This window comes from Centroberyx affinis, unplaced genomic scaffold, assembly GCF_046629955.1.
Source record: "Centroberyx affinis isolate AG114_WGS23_722 - 3 ecotype Tasmania unplaced genomic scaffold, CSIRO-AGI_Caff_v1 ptg005888l_1, whole genome shotgun sequence".
Taxonomy (NCBI): domain Eukaryota; kingdom Metazoa; phylum Chordata; class Actinopteri; order Beryciformes; family Berycidae; genus Centroberyx; species Centroberyx affinis.
Genome location: NW_027282992.1, coordinates 5,001 through 17,500, shown reverse-complemented (window position 1 = coordinate 17,500; position 12,500 = coordinate 5,001). Strand labels below are relative to the sequence as shown.

At 42.7% G+C, this 12,500-nt stretch overlaps 1 protein-coding gene across 1 annotated transcript in view; it reads right to left on the bottom strand.

The window, feature by feature from the left end:
- Window positions 1-338: 338 nt before the first annotated feature.
- Window positions 339-12,500, bottom strand: part of LOC139667947 (solute carrier family 13 member 1-like) — a gene marked incomplete at its 5' end in the record, with an annotated part of 15,908 nt that continues 3,746 nt past the window's right edge. Inside the window, 4 exon segments of the mRNA XM_071547404.1 lie at window positions 339-482; window positions 1,892-2,029; window positions 7,288-7,449; window positions 11,633-11,727. Of these exon segments, the coding sequence (XP_071403505.1) occupies window positions 339-482; window positions 1,892-2,029; window positions 7,288-7,449; window positions 11,633-11,727 (539 nt within the window).

The following is a 12,500-nucleotide window of genomic DNA, read 5'->3' as shown; positions in this document are numbered from 1 at the left end:
AGTCCATCACAGCAGGTGTGTGTGAGAGTGTGTGTGAGAGTGTGTGTGAGAGTGTGTGTGATGAGTGTGTGTGATGAGTGTGTGTTAGAGTGTGTGTGATGAGTGTGTGTGATGAGTGTGTGTGATGAGTGTGTGTGATGAGTGTATTCTGTACTCATACTGACAGTAAACATTTAATAAAGAAACACATAACTGACTGTACAGTAGGTGGAGAGGCGATGAAGAACAGAGTCTAGCGAGTGAAACAACAGAGAAATGAAACTGTCCCTCCTCTGCTGGGCCCCCTGCAGGTCCCCGAGCCCCAGTCTGAGAACCGCTGCCCTGGACCGCCGCCATCATCACGGTGCTGTTGAGTTGGACCCAGGCAGGACCGGCGCCCAATCAGGATACGTGTTGAGAGAGAACAGAGGGACGCCCCAGGTCGTCACGGCCAATAGAACGGCAAGGAGGCCGATCAGGTTCACACCAAGCCCCGCCTTCACCTGCAGCCGGCCACACACTGGAGTCAGTGTTTGTTTGTTTGTTTGTTTGTTTGTTTTTTATTTTGTAAGAATACATCTTTGTCACGGGTCGCTGTTGACGATCCTCCACTTTGGTTAAACTTCATACCGTTTATATATCTTTACTTGGATATATAAATTATTATACTGAGATGTCCAAATGTCTGAGTGTGCTGCAATGTTCACGTCTTGTGTTATTTTTATTTTGTTATACTGAAAAATTTAAATAAACTTATCCCACTACTATAATTGGAGAGCGGTTTGTGTGTTTGTGTGTCCCACCATGGAGGAGAGGAGGAGAGGAGAGGAGAGGAGAGGGGAGAGGAGGAGAGGGGACAAGGAGAGGAGAGGAGACAAGGAGAGGAGAGGAGAGGAGGAGAGGAGATGAGACAAGGAGAGGAGAGGAGGAGAGGAGAGGAGGAGAGGAGACAAGGAGAGGAGAGGAGGAGACAAGGAGAGGAGAGGAGAGAAGTGGAGAGGAGAGGAGACAAGGAGAGGAGAGGAGAGGAGAGGAGAGGAGGAGAGGAGAGAAGTGGAGAGGAGAGGAGGAGAGGGGAGAGGAGACAAGGTGAGGAGAGGAGGAGAGGAGACAAGGAGAGGAGAGAAGAGGAGAGGAGAGAAGAGGAGGAGAAAGGAGAGGAGAGAAGTGGAGAGGAGACAAGGTGAGGAGAGGAGAGGAGGAGACAAGGAGGAGAGGAGACAAGGAGAGGAAAGGGGAGAGGAGAGGAGACAAGGTGAGGAGAGGAGAGGAGGAGGTTATAAATTCTAGTAAAGAAATTATTGGTCAAGCATAAGATGAAAGCATCTCAGTCATTTTGTATCAAATTTACATTTTGTTTTACAGATCAGATCAGTCACATCATGGTAATCACAGATTTCTAGAGCTGGACCGCTCTTGCTTCTGACATTTTGGGGCAAAAATGTACAGATGCATCCATTCTGCTAAAAATAATCTTTAAGTCCATCATTCAATATCGCAAAAATTTAGAGGATCCACTCTTTAAAGGTGCTGCATGAAGCGTTTTGACATCAATAAATCATCACCACATTAACTCTGAGATTTTAGTCAAATGAAGCAACGGGGCTGATGGGAAATGTAGTTTCAATGTGGAGAAACAGTAGAACTAACAATACTACTGGTGTGAGATAGAGGAGACCAGTTGTATCCATCATGGACTCATTTGTTCACTGTAATAATTCCAAGATGTCAAGATTAATTTGACAATATGTTGATGTTTAAAAATGACACACAGCACCTTTAAAAGTCAACCAAGGACTTCAGTTTCCTACTAAACTTTAAAAAAGTGCCGGCATTTGTTTTAACTTAGTGACTCAGGTGTCACTTTATTTCAAACAGAGACCGACTCCTCCACACGAGCAGCAGAGCTCACCATGTCCGTGGTGCTCAGGTGTCCGTAGGAGAACACCACGGCGTTGGGCGGGTTGGACGCCGGCAGCAGGAAGGAGAAGGAGGTGCAGAGGGTTGTGGGTATCAGGACGGACAGCGGGTTCACCTGGATGGCTTCGGCCTGCGGGGTCAGAGGTCAGACACAGCAGAGTCACCGGTCACACACACACACACACACACACACACTGGGGTCATTACTGTGCTTTGGCTTTCATTTTCCCCCACGATGCAACGGGGGAGGCAGGGAGCACGGATCGGATCGGCCCCGGTCCGTCTGTCCGTTTGAGTTTAAATCTTTTTTATTGAGGAAGTCGTAAAATACATTCAGTATTACAGATCTGTCCTCGCTTTAGAGTTAGAGACAGAACAAACAAAGAGAAAAGAAGAGAAAAGAAAAAACAAAAACAAAGACATGTATACAAATATCCCCTTATCCCACCCCCCGCCCACCTTCCCGGGACTGTCCATCTTGTCACACCACAGGGGGCCATCAATATTGTACAACTGATCAGTTTGAGTTATCAATGTATTGGAGAAGGGGCCAGATCCTGTTGAGCTGTTTCAGTTTGTTTAATAGAGAACCATATTCTCTCCAGGTGAGAAAGTTGAACTGTTTCTTCCAGCCATAATTTGACAGGTGGGACCTCTTTGGCTTTTTCCAAAACATTAAAATAAGTTTCTTTGCTACGATAAGTGCATAAGATAGCAGTTGTTTTAAGCAGGGAAAACTGATCGGAGACTCAGAGCACCACCAGGAGAGGGTCAGGATCCATTACTGTATGCAACAGATCTGACAAAATTTGGAATACATTAGTCCAAAAGAGTTAACTTATCGTCTGTCCGTTTGCACAATTTCTCAGACGCCGCTGATCAGATTGTGATGAAACTTTGCAGAACGGTGCGTGTCTTTGCTCCACTGCAACATTTACAAAATGACACTTATTGGCCTAAAGGGGGGTGCTGCAACGTTTGTTTAATTTAAAAATGATTCAGAAGGATCAGGTTTAGACCAAGCAGCCAAACCCTCAGGTGAATCCTGAAGCAGGTCCTGAAGTCCAGCAGCAGGTCCTCTAACATCCAGAAAGACTCCAAACCTCCAACTCCATGAAGTCAACGGACCACAACCAACTTCTGATAAAATATAAAGTCAATTAGGGCTGCAACTAACGATTATTTTCATTGTCGATAATCTGACGATTATTTTCTCGATTAATGGATTAGTTGTTTGGTCTATAAAATGTCAGAAAATGGTGAAAAATGTGGATCAGTGTTTCCCAAAGCCCAAGATGACGTCCTCAAATGTCTTGTTTTGTCCACAACCCAAAGATATTCAGTTTACTGTCAGAGAGGAGGAAAGAAACCAGAAAATATTCACATTTAAGAAGCTGGAATCAGAGAATTTTGACTTATTTTTCTTAAAAAAATTACTCAAACCGATTAATCGATTATCAAAATAGTTGGCGTTTAATTTAATAGTTCTATTCCAATAGTTATATTCTATTAATCTATTAATCGATTAATCGTTGCAGCTCTAAAGTCAATACATTTTTTCCACGAGAGGTTTTAGTCTCAGCAGCTAATTTCACTTCTTCCAATGTGTGTCCTTATGGAGATTTATATAGCAGGCGGAGCTGTGGCTCTGCGGGCGACTCAAGCTCCGCCCCCTCCACCTTGGCCCCGCCCCTCTGCCTCTCTTCCAAAAAAAATGTCAACATGGCGGCGACCGTAAAAACAAAACCTGCAGCTTCAAAACCTTCAGAAGACGATGGAGGAAGAAACTCACTGCATCTGGTTCACAGTCTGTGGTCTGATGAAACTTGAGGGAAAAACACTCCATCCTGACATTTTAAAAATTGCCCTAATTGGCCTAAAGGGATCTGCATCATTTGTGAGAAACAACATGTTCACTGTTGCCTTGTTCTTTCATTCTTTCATTCATTCATTTATTCTTTCTTTCTGTTTCCGTTCTTGCAGTTTTGTGGCCTGGAACATGTTCATTTCAGTGAAGCTAATGATCTTTTAATAGCGCTCATTAGCAGCTCCTCCTCCCCTCTAGCTGTTCCATGCAGAGGTCCAGAGGAGGACAGGCTGTGTGTGTGAAGCTGTTTCTTATTTAGCTGACTCCACTTCAAAAACAATTCAGAGAGAAATCACACACACTGAGACATGAAAGTAAATGAGGAGCAGAGGAAGAAGAGAAAACTGCTTCTGCTTCATTAGGATTGTTCCTGTCTGATGACCAGGCTGGATGAACAGCTTTAGTTACAGTTTGGTCATGACTCTAATTAACACACACACACACACACACACACACACACACACACACACTATGGTGCCAAATAACAAATGATGAAACTCCACTGAAGCTGCTGTATGCAAACTGTTCTGAATGATTTCATACTGAAGTTGCTGCTAGTATTTTAATTTTCACACCAATCCTTTAAAGTCAAAATGAAACATTTTGCATTTTGAGCATCTTGCTTCTTGCTTATTTTACATATTTCCTGTAGGGACAGGATGTGTGGGCGGGGCTTAGAACAGGGGGAGGGATCATTCGTAAGTCTAAACCAATGGGAGATCAGTTAGGGAGAGAAAGGCAGTTTGATTTGATGGGAGGGGTGGAGGGGCGGGGGGGCAGGGCATTTTGATAGAAAAATACAAGAAAATAAAAATGCTGTACATGTACATTTTTGTAATTTATTGTTGTATTGATGTATTGATTTATTGATGTATTGATGTATTGATGTATTTATGTATCTATGTATTTATGTGAGGCCTGCAAAGCTGTGAAAACAAATTTTCCTCTGAGGGACAATAAAGTATTGTACTGACCCTTCGCTAAGCCCCTCCCTGGAACAGCCACTGTCCAATCCTACGTTAGCAACCGTAACTAGGGGCGGGAGGCCTGTCAAGCTTTCAGAACAAGAGAAAATGCTGAACCAGCGCATATGGAACCTGCAAGTCCAACAGCAGATATCCTCAAAGTTTAGAGATGGGTGTCGAATTTTTCGCTTTTCTGAAGCCAAAAACGCTGGAGGAGAGAGGAGATATGGATTACAGTGTGGAAGAACTCACACAGCTGAATCCATCGAAGATCAACAAAAACTCCTTTGTTTGCTCCAAGGTAAGACGCTAACTAACGTTAGCTAGCTTAGCTCACAGTGAGATCCAGGTATGGATCAAACCCACCATGTGGGAGCAATATCCTGACAGGCTTTAAACAAATGGAAAAGCGGGATAATTTAGTTTTGCTAGCAATGGGCTAAAACATATATTAGATAATGAAAGCTATAGGGAGTCATGACTAAACGTTAGCTTACAATAACACAATATATTGACTGACCCTGCTGTGCAACAACTTTGTTGTTCTGTATGTTTGTCCTGCACATGAATTGTGAAGACGGGCTGCCTGAGGCTGGCACTGGGACCGAGAGCTTTTCCCTCAATTTTAATGTCCTCTTCATTCACAATACTACGACAAATTATATTATGAATGTAGCTCTCAAAGCATATTGTAGTCCTTTCTGTCTACTTCTCTCTGATATTTCAGATCTATTATTCCAGAAATTTGCTATTATTTCCTTTGGAAAATCTCTCACTGATATCATTGAAAACGTCATATTTACATACCTGGTGGGAAAGCTTGACAGGCGCAGCAACAGTAACCAAGGGGGGCGGGACTTAGCGAAGGGTCAATTGTATTGTTAAAGGTGTGTATTGTGAAATGGAAAATCAGCTAACAAGGTGAAAAAATAGTTTTTCAAGTCATTGTGACTTGAAGCAGACAGTCAGCCAGACTGCTGCAGGTCCTGAATCCTGCAGGTTTAAAGACCTGCAGCCAGTTGCACCAGCTGAACTTAAGTTCAAACGTAGGCTAGTTTGAACGTAAAGTCTCACTAAGTCCGAGTTTACACATTACTAAAATTTTAACGGTTGCACCAACTGAAATAGTTACAACGTAGACTTAAGTTACAACTTAAAACTTACACCGACCTCCTACTAGGTGTAAAGTCCTCCGTAAAATAACAGTTGGCATGGCGCATCAATTTGACAAGACATTTTTAACTTGCTGGAGAAGCAGGAGGGACAAATCCAGGGCGGTTTATGTCGGCAACGCGTCCTCGGTGACGGATTACATCATTCTGAACCGTATGATGATTTTGATTTATACTCGTGCTTTCGTTTTCCCCGAGCAGAGATACGCACACAGCATCGGAGCCTAAATTAGGCTTCATGTTATAGGCTTCCCCGGTGGTGCGTTCAGACTTGGGTGTTAGCCAGTATTATAGAGTATTATAGACACTTGGGGTGATTATTTGTATTCATCTATGCAGAATACGTACTTTATACAGCGATTTCATAACGTTTCCACGTGTCTGTCATGCATATTTCAATAATCATTTCAGTCTCCCAGATGATGTAACAAGCTACATTTCCGATGTGAATATTGCTCCACTTCACTTGCTAAGGAGAGATGCTCCAGACATTCAGGTGGTATGGAGAGCGACAACACTGCGGGGGGACAGGAGGAACCACTGAGTTCTATCTGGGACATGAGTTTAGATCACTGAACTGACGAATAACAAGTCTACAGCTTTCTTTAGCCATCAATAATGGTTACTGAGGGGGAAATGCCTAACTTTCGCTCCATTGAAAATAACGGTTAAACCGCTTGATGTCACTTGTTGTCTAAATATTAATTCTAGCCTAGTTGTAGGCTGCTATCTAGGCTAGACTGGTACAGGAGGCAAACTAACATGAATCCTTACAGCCTACTTTATACTCGTTAACGTACCTATTTGTTGATGTGTTTGTAGAGGTTTGCAAATTTCCAAGGTTTCTAATCTTTTTCTGTTGCGATCGCGTAGCCATGGTTAGATGATAGTCGTTGATTTTAGCTCTAGGTGCGGCCCAAGGAGGTTCTATCAAGGAGGTTCTATATTAACATGTTCTATATTAACGGTGCGGCAGGGGAAAACGTCACTGTCTGCGACAATGTTTTGGTTAGTGGTCCGTTTACGCTCTACTAGTTAAGATGTACCTTAAGTCTCATGGTGCAACTAAACAAAGACACAACTTTAGTGTCAAACTAACTAGTTTCAACGTAACAGTTAGTGTAGACTTTACACCCTAACTTACGATGGAGCTTACGTTCAGCTGGTGCAACTGGCTGCTGATCCTCATATCAGGTACTGAGTCGTATCAGCAGAGAAACAGACCGCCGCATCACACTGACCTGCAGAAATAAGCTCCAGACTGGAGAAATAACTCTGGTGATGAAGGCAGATCATGAAAACACAGTAGTGAGACTGCAGCTTGCAGGTGCATTATGGGTAAAACACAGACACATCTGCAGCTGTGACTCTGCTGTGAACGCACCAGAGCGGCGAGGATGGGCAGGAAGATGGTGATGGTGGCGGCGTTGCTGGCCACCTCCGTTACCGTGGTGACGATGACGCAGGCGACCGCCACCGTGGCCAAGACCGGCAGATCACCCAGGGGAGTCAGCAGCTCGGCCACCCAGGAGGACAGGCCCGACACCTGCACACACACACACACACACACACACACACACACACACACACACACACTAATGAACAGTAGAAATGCAGCAGTCCACTGTGTCTCTCTGTCAAACCAACTGAGAACAACCTGCAGCATCCTGAACAGGTTCTGCAGTATATAGTCCATGTATCAACACACACACACACACACACACACACACACACACACTACACACACTATTACACACACACACAGCAACACCAAGGTAGCAATAGCATGTTACTTGGCAACAAAGCAGAGCCATTACAGCCTGACTGATCTGTCAGTAAAGTGGAAGCAGGCCGACAAACTTAAAGCTGCCATGTGTCATTTTTAAACATCAGTGTGTCATCGTCAAATTGCTACCTTGGTTCATTACACGGCTTTGTTGAATACTCGATTCTGATTGGTCAATTACAGCATTCTACGGTCTGTTATTTCTGAATAACAGACCGTTGCTATGGACGCAGTTCTGATCACAGACTCTGGAGGACCACGTCCAATCATATCAATCCGCAGAAAGAAGTCTGGTAAATTTAACGGTTAATTTAAATTTAACAGCGTCAGCTCATTCGCGACACCTTGTGGCAAAAAAAAAACCCGTTAGCTTTCCGTTACTCCATCAGAAAACACCATGGAAGATTTTTCTAATATTAATTTTAATAGAGTTGGAGAGCACGAAACTTTGGATTCATGGTTAATGGCTGAACTGTCCCCAGTAAAGAAAAGAAAAAGAGAACAAGAAAACAGCACAGAAAAAGCAAGAGAGTAAGAGACAAAGAGCTGGACGACAGAGAAATCGACAAAATTGACAAACATGAAATAAACACCAACCGGAACACGGCTATGGTGGAAATATTCAGTTTAACATGAATTATAACGCTAAGCAGGCTGATCTTAAGAAGGCTGCAGAGTTTATGTTGCTATGGATGCAGTTCCAACCAGACCGAGGCCACAGACAGAAACTTTTTTTTTTTTGGCAACATCGTCAAAATCTACCGGTACACCGAATGCTAACAATCCATCCTGTCCTACCCAACTGTATCCTGTACATGTTTCATTTCATTTCAGTGTTTATTTGAATAGAGACAGATACATAGACATTTATTATTTTAATTTTATTTATTTATTTATTTATTTATTTTTTGTGTTACTTGTTGTTTTTGTGTGTTGTTTTTTTCTTTGTCATATGCTTTGTTTGCATCAGATCTTAGTGTGCATTGCTGACTTATTATTTTATTTATTTATTTATTTTTATTATTTTTTTGTTACTTGTTGTTTTTTTCTTTTTTGTGTGTTGATGTCATATGTTTTGTGTGGACCCCAGGAAGAGTAGCTGATGTTTTCTGCATCAGCAAATGGGGATCCTAATAAAATAAAATAAAATCAAAATGAAAATAGTCTAATGTCACAGATCATAACATTTATAGCCTAAGCTAATTTGCAATGTTTGTCCCTAGATGGGCTTTTGTAAAAACACTGTAAAAAAACAGATACAGAATACAACAGAAACAGAGTACACACACACACACACACAAGGACATTGTCAACATAAGACAGATAGTACCAAAAAAAAAAAAGATAATCTGGTATAAGAAAAGGAAACAGGGAAAGAGACAAAGAGAAAGAAAGACAAAGTCACTCATGACTGCATGACTGGTTGCTCTTCAGAAACATTTTCAATGCATTAAATATTCAAATGACCCACAGATAGTCATCAATGTGTTAATAAATCCAATTGAACCTTTCTCCATTGAGCTACAGACATTTATCTAGCTACTGTCCCTTTTAGTGGAAGCTTGCATGTCTTCTAGTGGTTCTAGTGTTTCTCCACATTACGACTACATTTCCCATAAGCCCCGTTGCTTCCTGCCAATGGAGAATGCAGAGTAGAGGCTGATAGAGGCGGACAGGCTTCTCACTGATGGTCTCATTTGTTTATCGTCATTATACTAATGTCTCAAAGTTAATGTGGTGATGATTTATTGATGTTTATACCATGGTCTGGGTGAATACTCGATTCTGATTGGCTGCAGGGTGTCCATTAATTCCTGATAATGGACACCTACTAAGTAGTTCCAGTGAAACTGTCTGTTCACCGTTCTAAATTAATGCGCTGGCTACGTAGCATCAGCCTGGATCTAAAATGAGTAACCATAGCAACAGGGACGCAGTCAAAGCCTCCGTTTATTTGTTCGTGAAAATCTGGATATTGATTTGGGGACAATGACATGGCTGATAGCTAGCTAGTCTTGTTGTTAAACATACTGTCAAATTATATTTACTGTTTGTTATTGACTCTGAATGTTGCAGCATAACGTTAGCATAACGTTAGCATAACGTTAGCTTTCTGGCTCCTAGCTGAGCCAAAGGGTTCTATGAGCTGAGCGGACTAGAAATATCTCCTGCTGCCAAGTCCTATCTAAGGTTCGTCCTATTTACTGGAGCAGTGAACGACGTTTCCGTTGCATAAGAACCTTATGGGACGGTAATGATTGTTCCAGGTATTAGTCAAACCCTCAGGTGTTACCAGGGAAACTGAGTTATGGCTTGTGAAAAACTTTGGATTTTGATTACAAAACGCATGAAAATATAAATTAATGGTCTTCATTTTTTTTTTCTTTGGCAGGTGACCATGGTATAAGAGGGATAATGCCCTTCCAGGTGTGAACTGGCCTCCCCGTCGTCCAGATCCTGATCATGGACGCCTCGTGGGGTGTTATTCTTACTGAAACACTACATGCAGCAGCTTTAGGTTTTCTGCCAGTCAGTCTGAATCATTCCTTCATTCCTGAGAAAAACTCCATTTTCTCATTGTGCAAAACAAAACAATTTCTCTTGAACAATTACTGTACCTGCATGCAGTTTGTCAGTATTGGTTATTTTTGAATAGACGAATTCACAAATTATAACTTACAATCTACAATTAAATTCACTGCCATAAAACTTTGAAAAAAGTCACTTCAGTCTTCAGCGGCTCAGTTCATTCTGATCTTAGAGCAGTTCCAGAAACTGTTTCTAAAGCTGCTGCAGCCTCATTCTGAGTCAATCAGTAAAGGAAAATTGTTTTGACATGGAAATGGAATAATTTAATTTAATCTACTGTGTAATCAAATGTAATTAAAAAAGCTTTTCTACCTACTGCTTCTCTAACACACATTTTAATTTGCTGGACAATTTTATCCAAAGTGTTTTGCAGCACCATGACGGTTTACAGCACAGCAGGGTGATGCGTGTGTGCATTTTCATCATGTGTGTTATTCTAGGGACAGAAATATGTGTTCAGTCTGTTGTTCAGTCTGTTGTTCAGTCTGTTGTTCAGCTTGCTGTGGACTGGACCTCTGAACTGAACACTGAAGGTAAATGAAATGTAAAACAATTCCCTCTGGAGAAGTCAAGTCTTTTCTGTAATTATGACCATAATAAGGAAAACAACCATATATTATGTATGGTTGTTAATATATACAAAATATAAACAATATAACAATATAAACACAAATCAATAATATTCTCAGAAAGCATTAATTTATAATAGAATAAGAATAAACTCTATTCTGCCTGAGCTGCCTAACATCTCGCCATAATCACTGTGATTTATTAAACATAACCAGTTATGCTAATGAGTCCATTAATTAAGCTAATTCATGTATTAATTATCAAATATTTATGTGTCAGCATAACACACGGTCAGTCTCAATATGAACTCTGTATCTTAAACTACTAAGGAGCTATAGTAGCTCTACGAAAATCAGTTTTTTCTCATTAATATGCAAATTTATGCAGCAAGGTGGACCAAAATGTAATGAGGTCATCAACTCTATTGGGACAGACACACACACAGACAGACAGACAGATAGACAGACAGACAGACAGACAGACAGACAGACAGACGGCACCATGATGACATCATATCCCCACAGACATGGAGGAGCAGGTGGAGGAGTTGGAGGAGTTGGAGGAGTTGGAGGAGTTGGGGGAGTTGGAGGAGGTGGAGGAGTTGGAGGAGTTGGGGGAGTTGGAGGAGTTGGGGGAGTTGGAGGAGGTGGAGGAGTTGGAGGAGTTGGGGGAGGTGGAGGAGTTGGAGGAGTTGGGGGAGTTGGAGGAGGTGGAGGAGTTGGAGGAGTTGGGGGAATTGGGGGAGTTGGGGGAGGTGGAGGAGTTGGAGGAGTTGGAGTCTCACCTGGGTTCCTTCAGCCAGAGCGAAGCCTCCTCCCACCAGCAGAGCCACTCCCCAGGGCATCGAGGTCTGGAAGTCCTGCCAGCTGATCATCGGCTCTGAGGAGAGAGAGAGAGAGAGACAGAGAGAGAGGAGAGAGAGAGAGAGACCAGCTGCTGTCACTCCTGAAACACCAGGAGCTTCTGCTGCTCCGCTCTCTCTAGTTCTTTAGTTCTATTCTTTTTGGACAGCGGTTTTGTTTTCACTCTGTTCCTTCTGTCTGTCTGTCTGTTTGTTAGCAGGAGAACTCAAAAAGCTACAAACGGATTTGCATGAAACATTGTGGAGAGTGGGGCGAGGAAGAACTGACTAACTTTTCACACAGATTGGCCAAAGGGTTAGGTTTAGGTCAGTCTGGGAACCCATCGTCTATCGGTCTGATGATGATTAGACTCTGGGAGCGAGAGTCGAACGTTTCTCCACACAAAACACAAACATTGAGACTTTCTGTAGGTGTTTTAGGTCCGGACGACATTTCGGCTAATCTCTATAAACAGATATCTGCATATGAGACGTCGTCTCTCCACTCCGACTCCATTCTCACGTCTCAAGTCGCTAATCGGACTGTAAACGATGACCGGCTCACGGAAGAGGAAGTCTTGGCCCGGATGTCCTCTGGCTACACCGGAAACCCCCAAATATTGGCCGTCGCCCCCAGAGTCTAATCGTCGTCAGACCGATAGACGATGGGTTCAGAGACTGGGGTTAGGTAGGGGGCGTGGCTTCTCATGAAAAGGCGTGTAACCTCTGAACAGATTCACCCAACACCATGAAACTGAAGCTCAGTGGCTCTGCTGCCTCAGAGCTTCTGCACGGATCTGACACCGCTGCT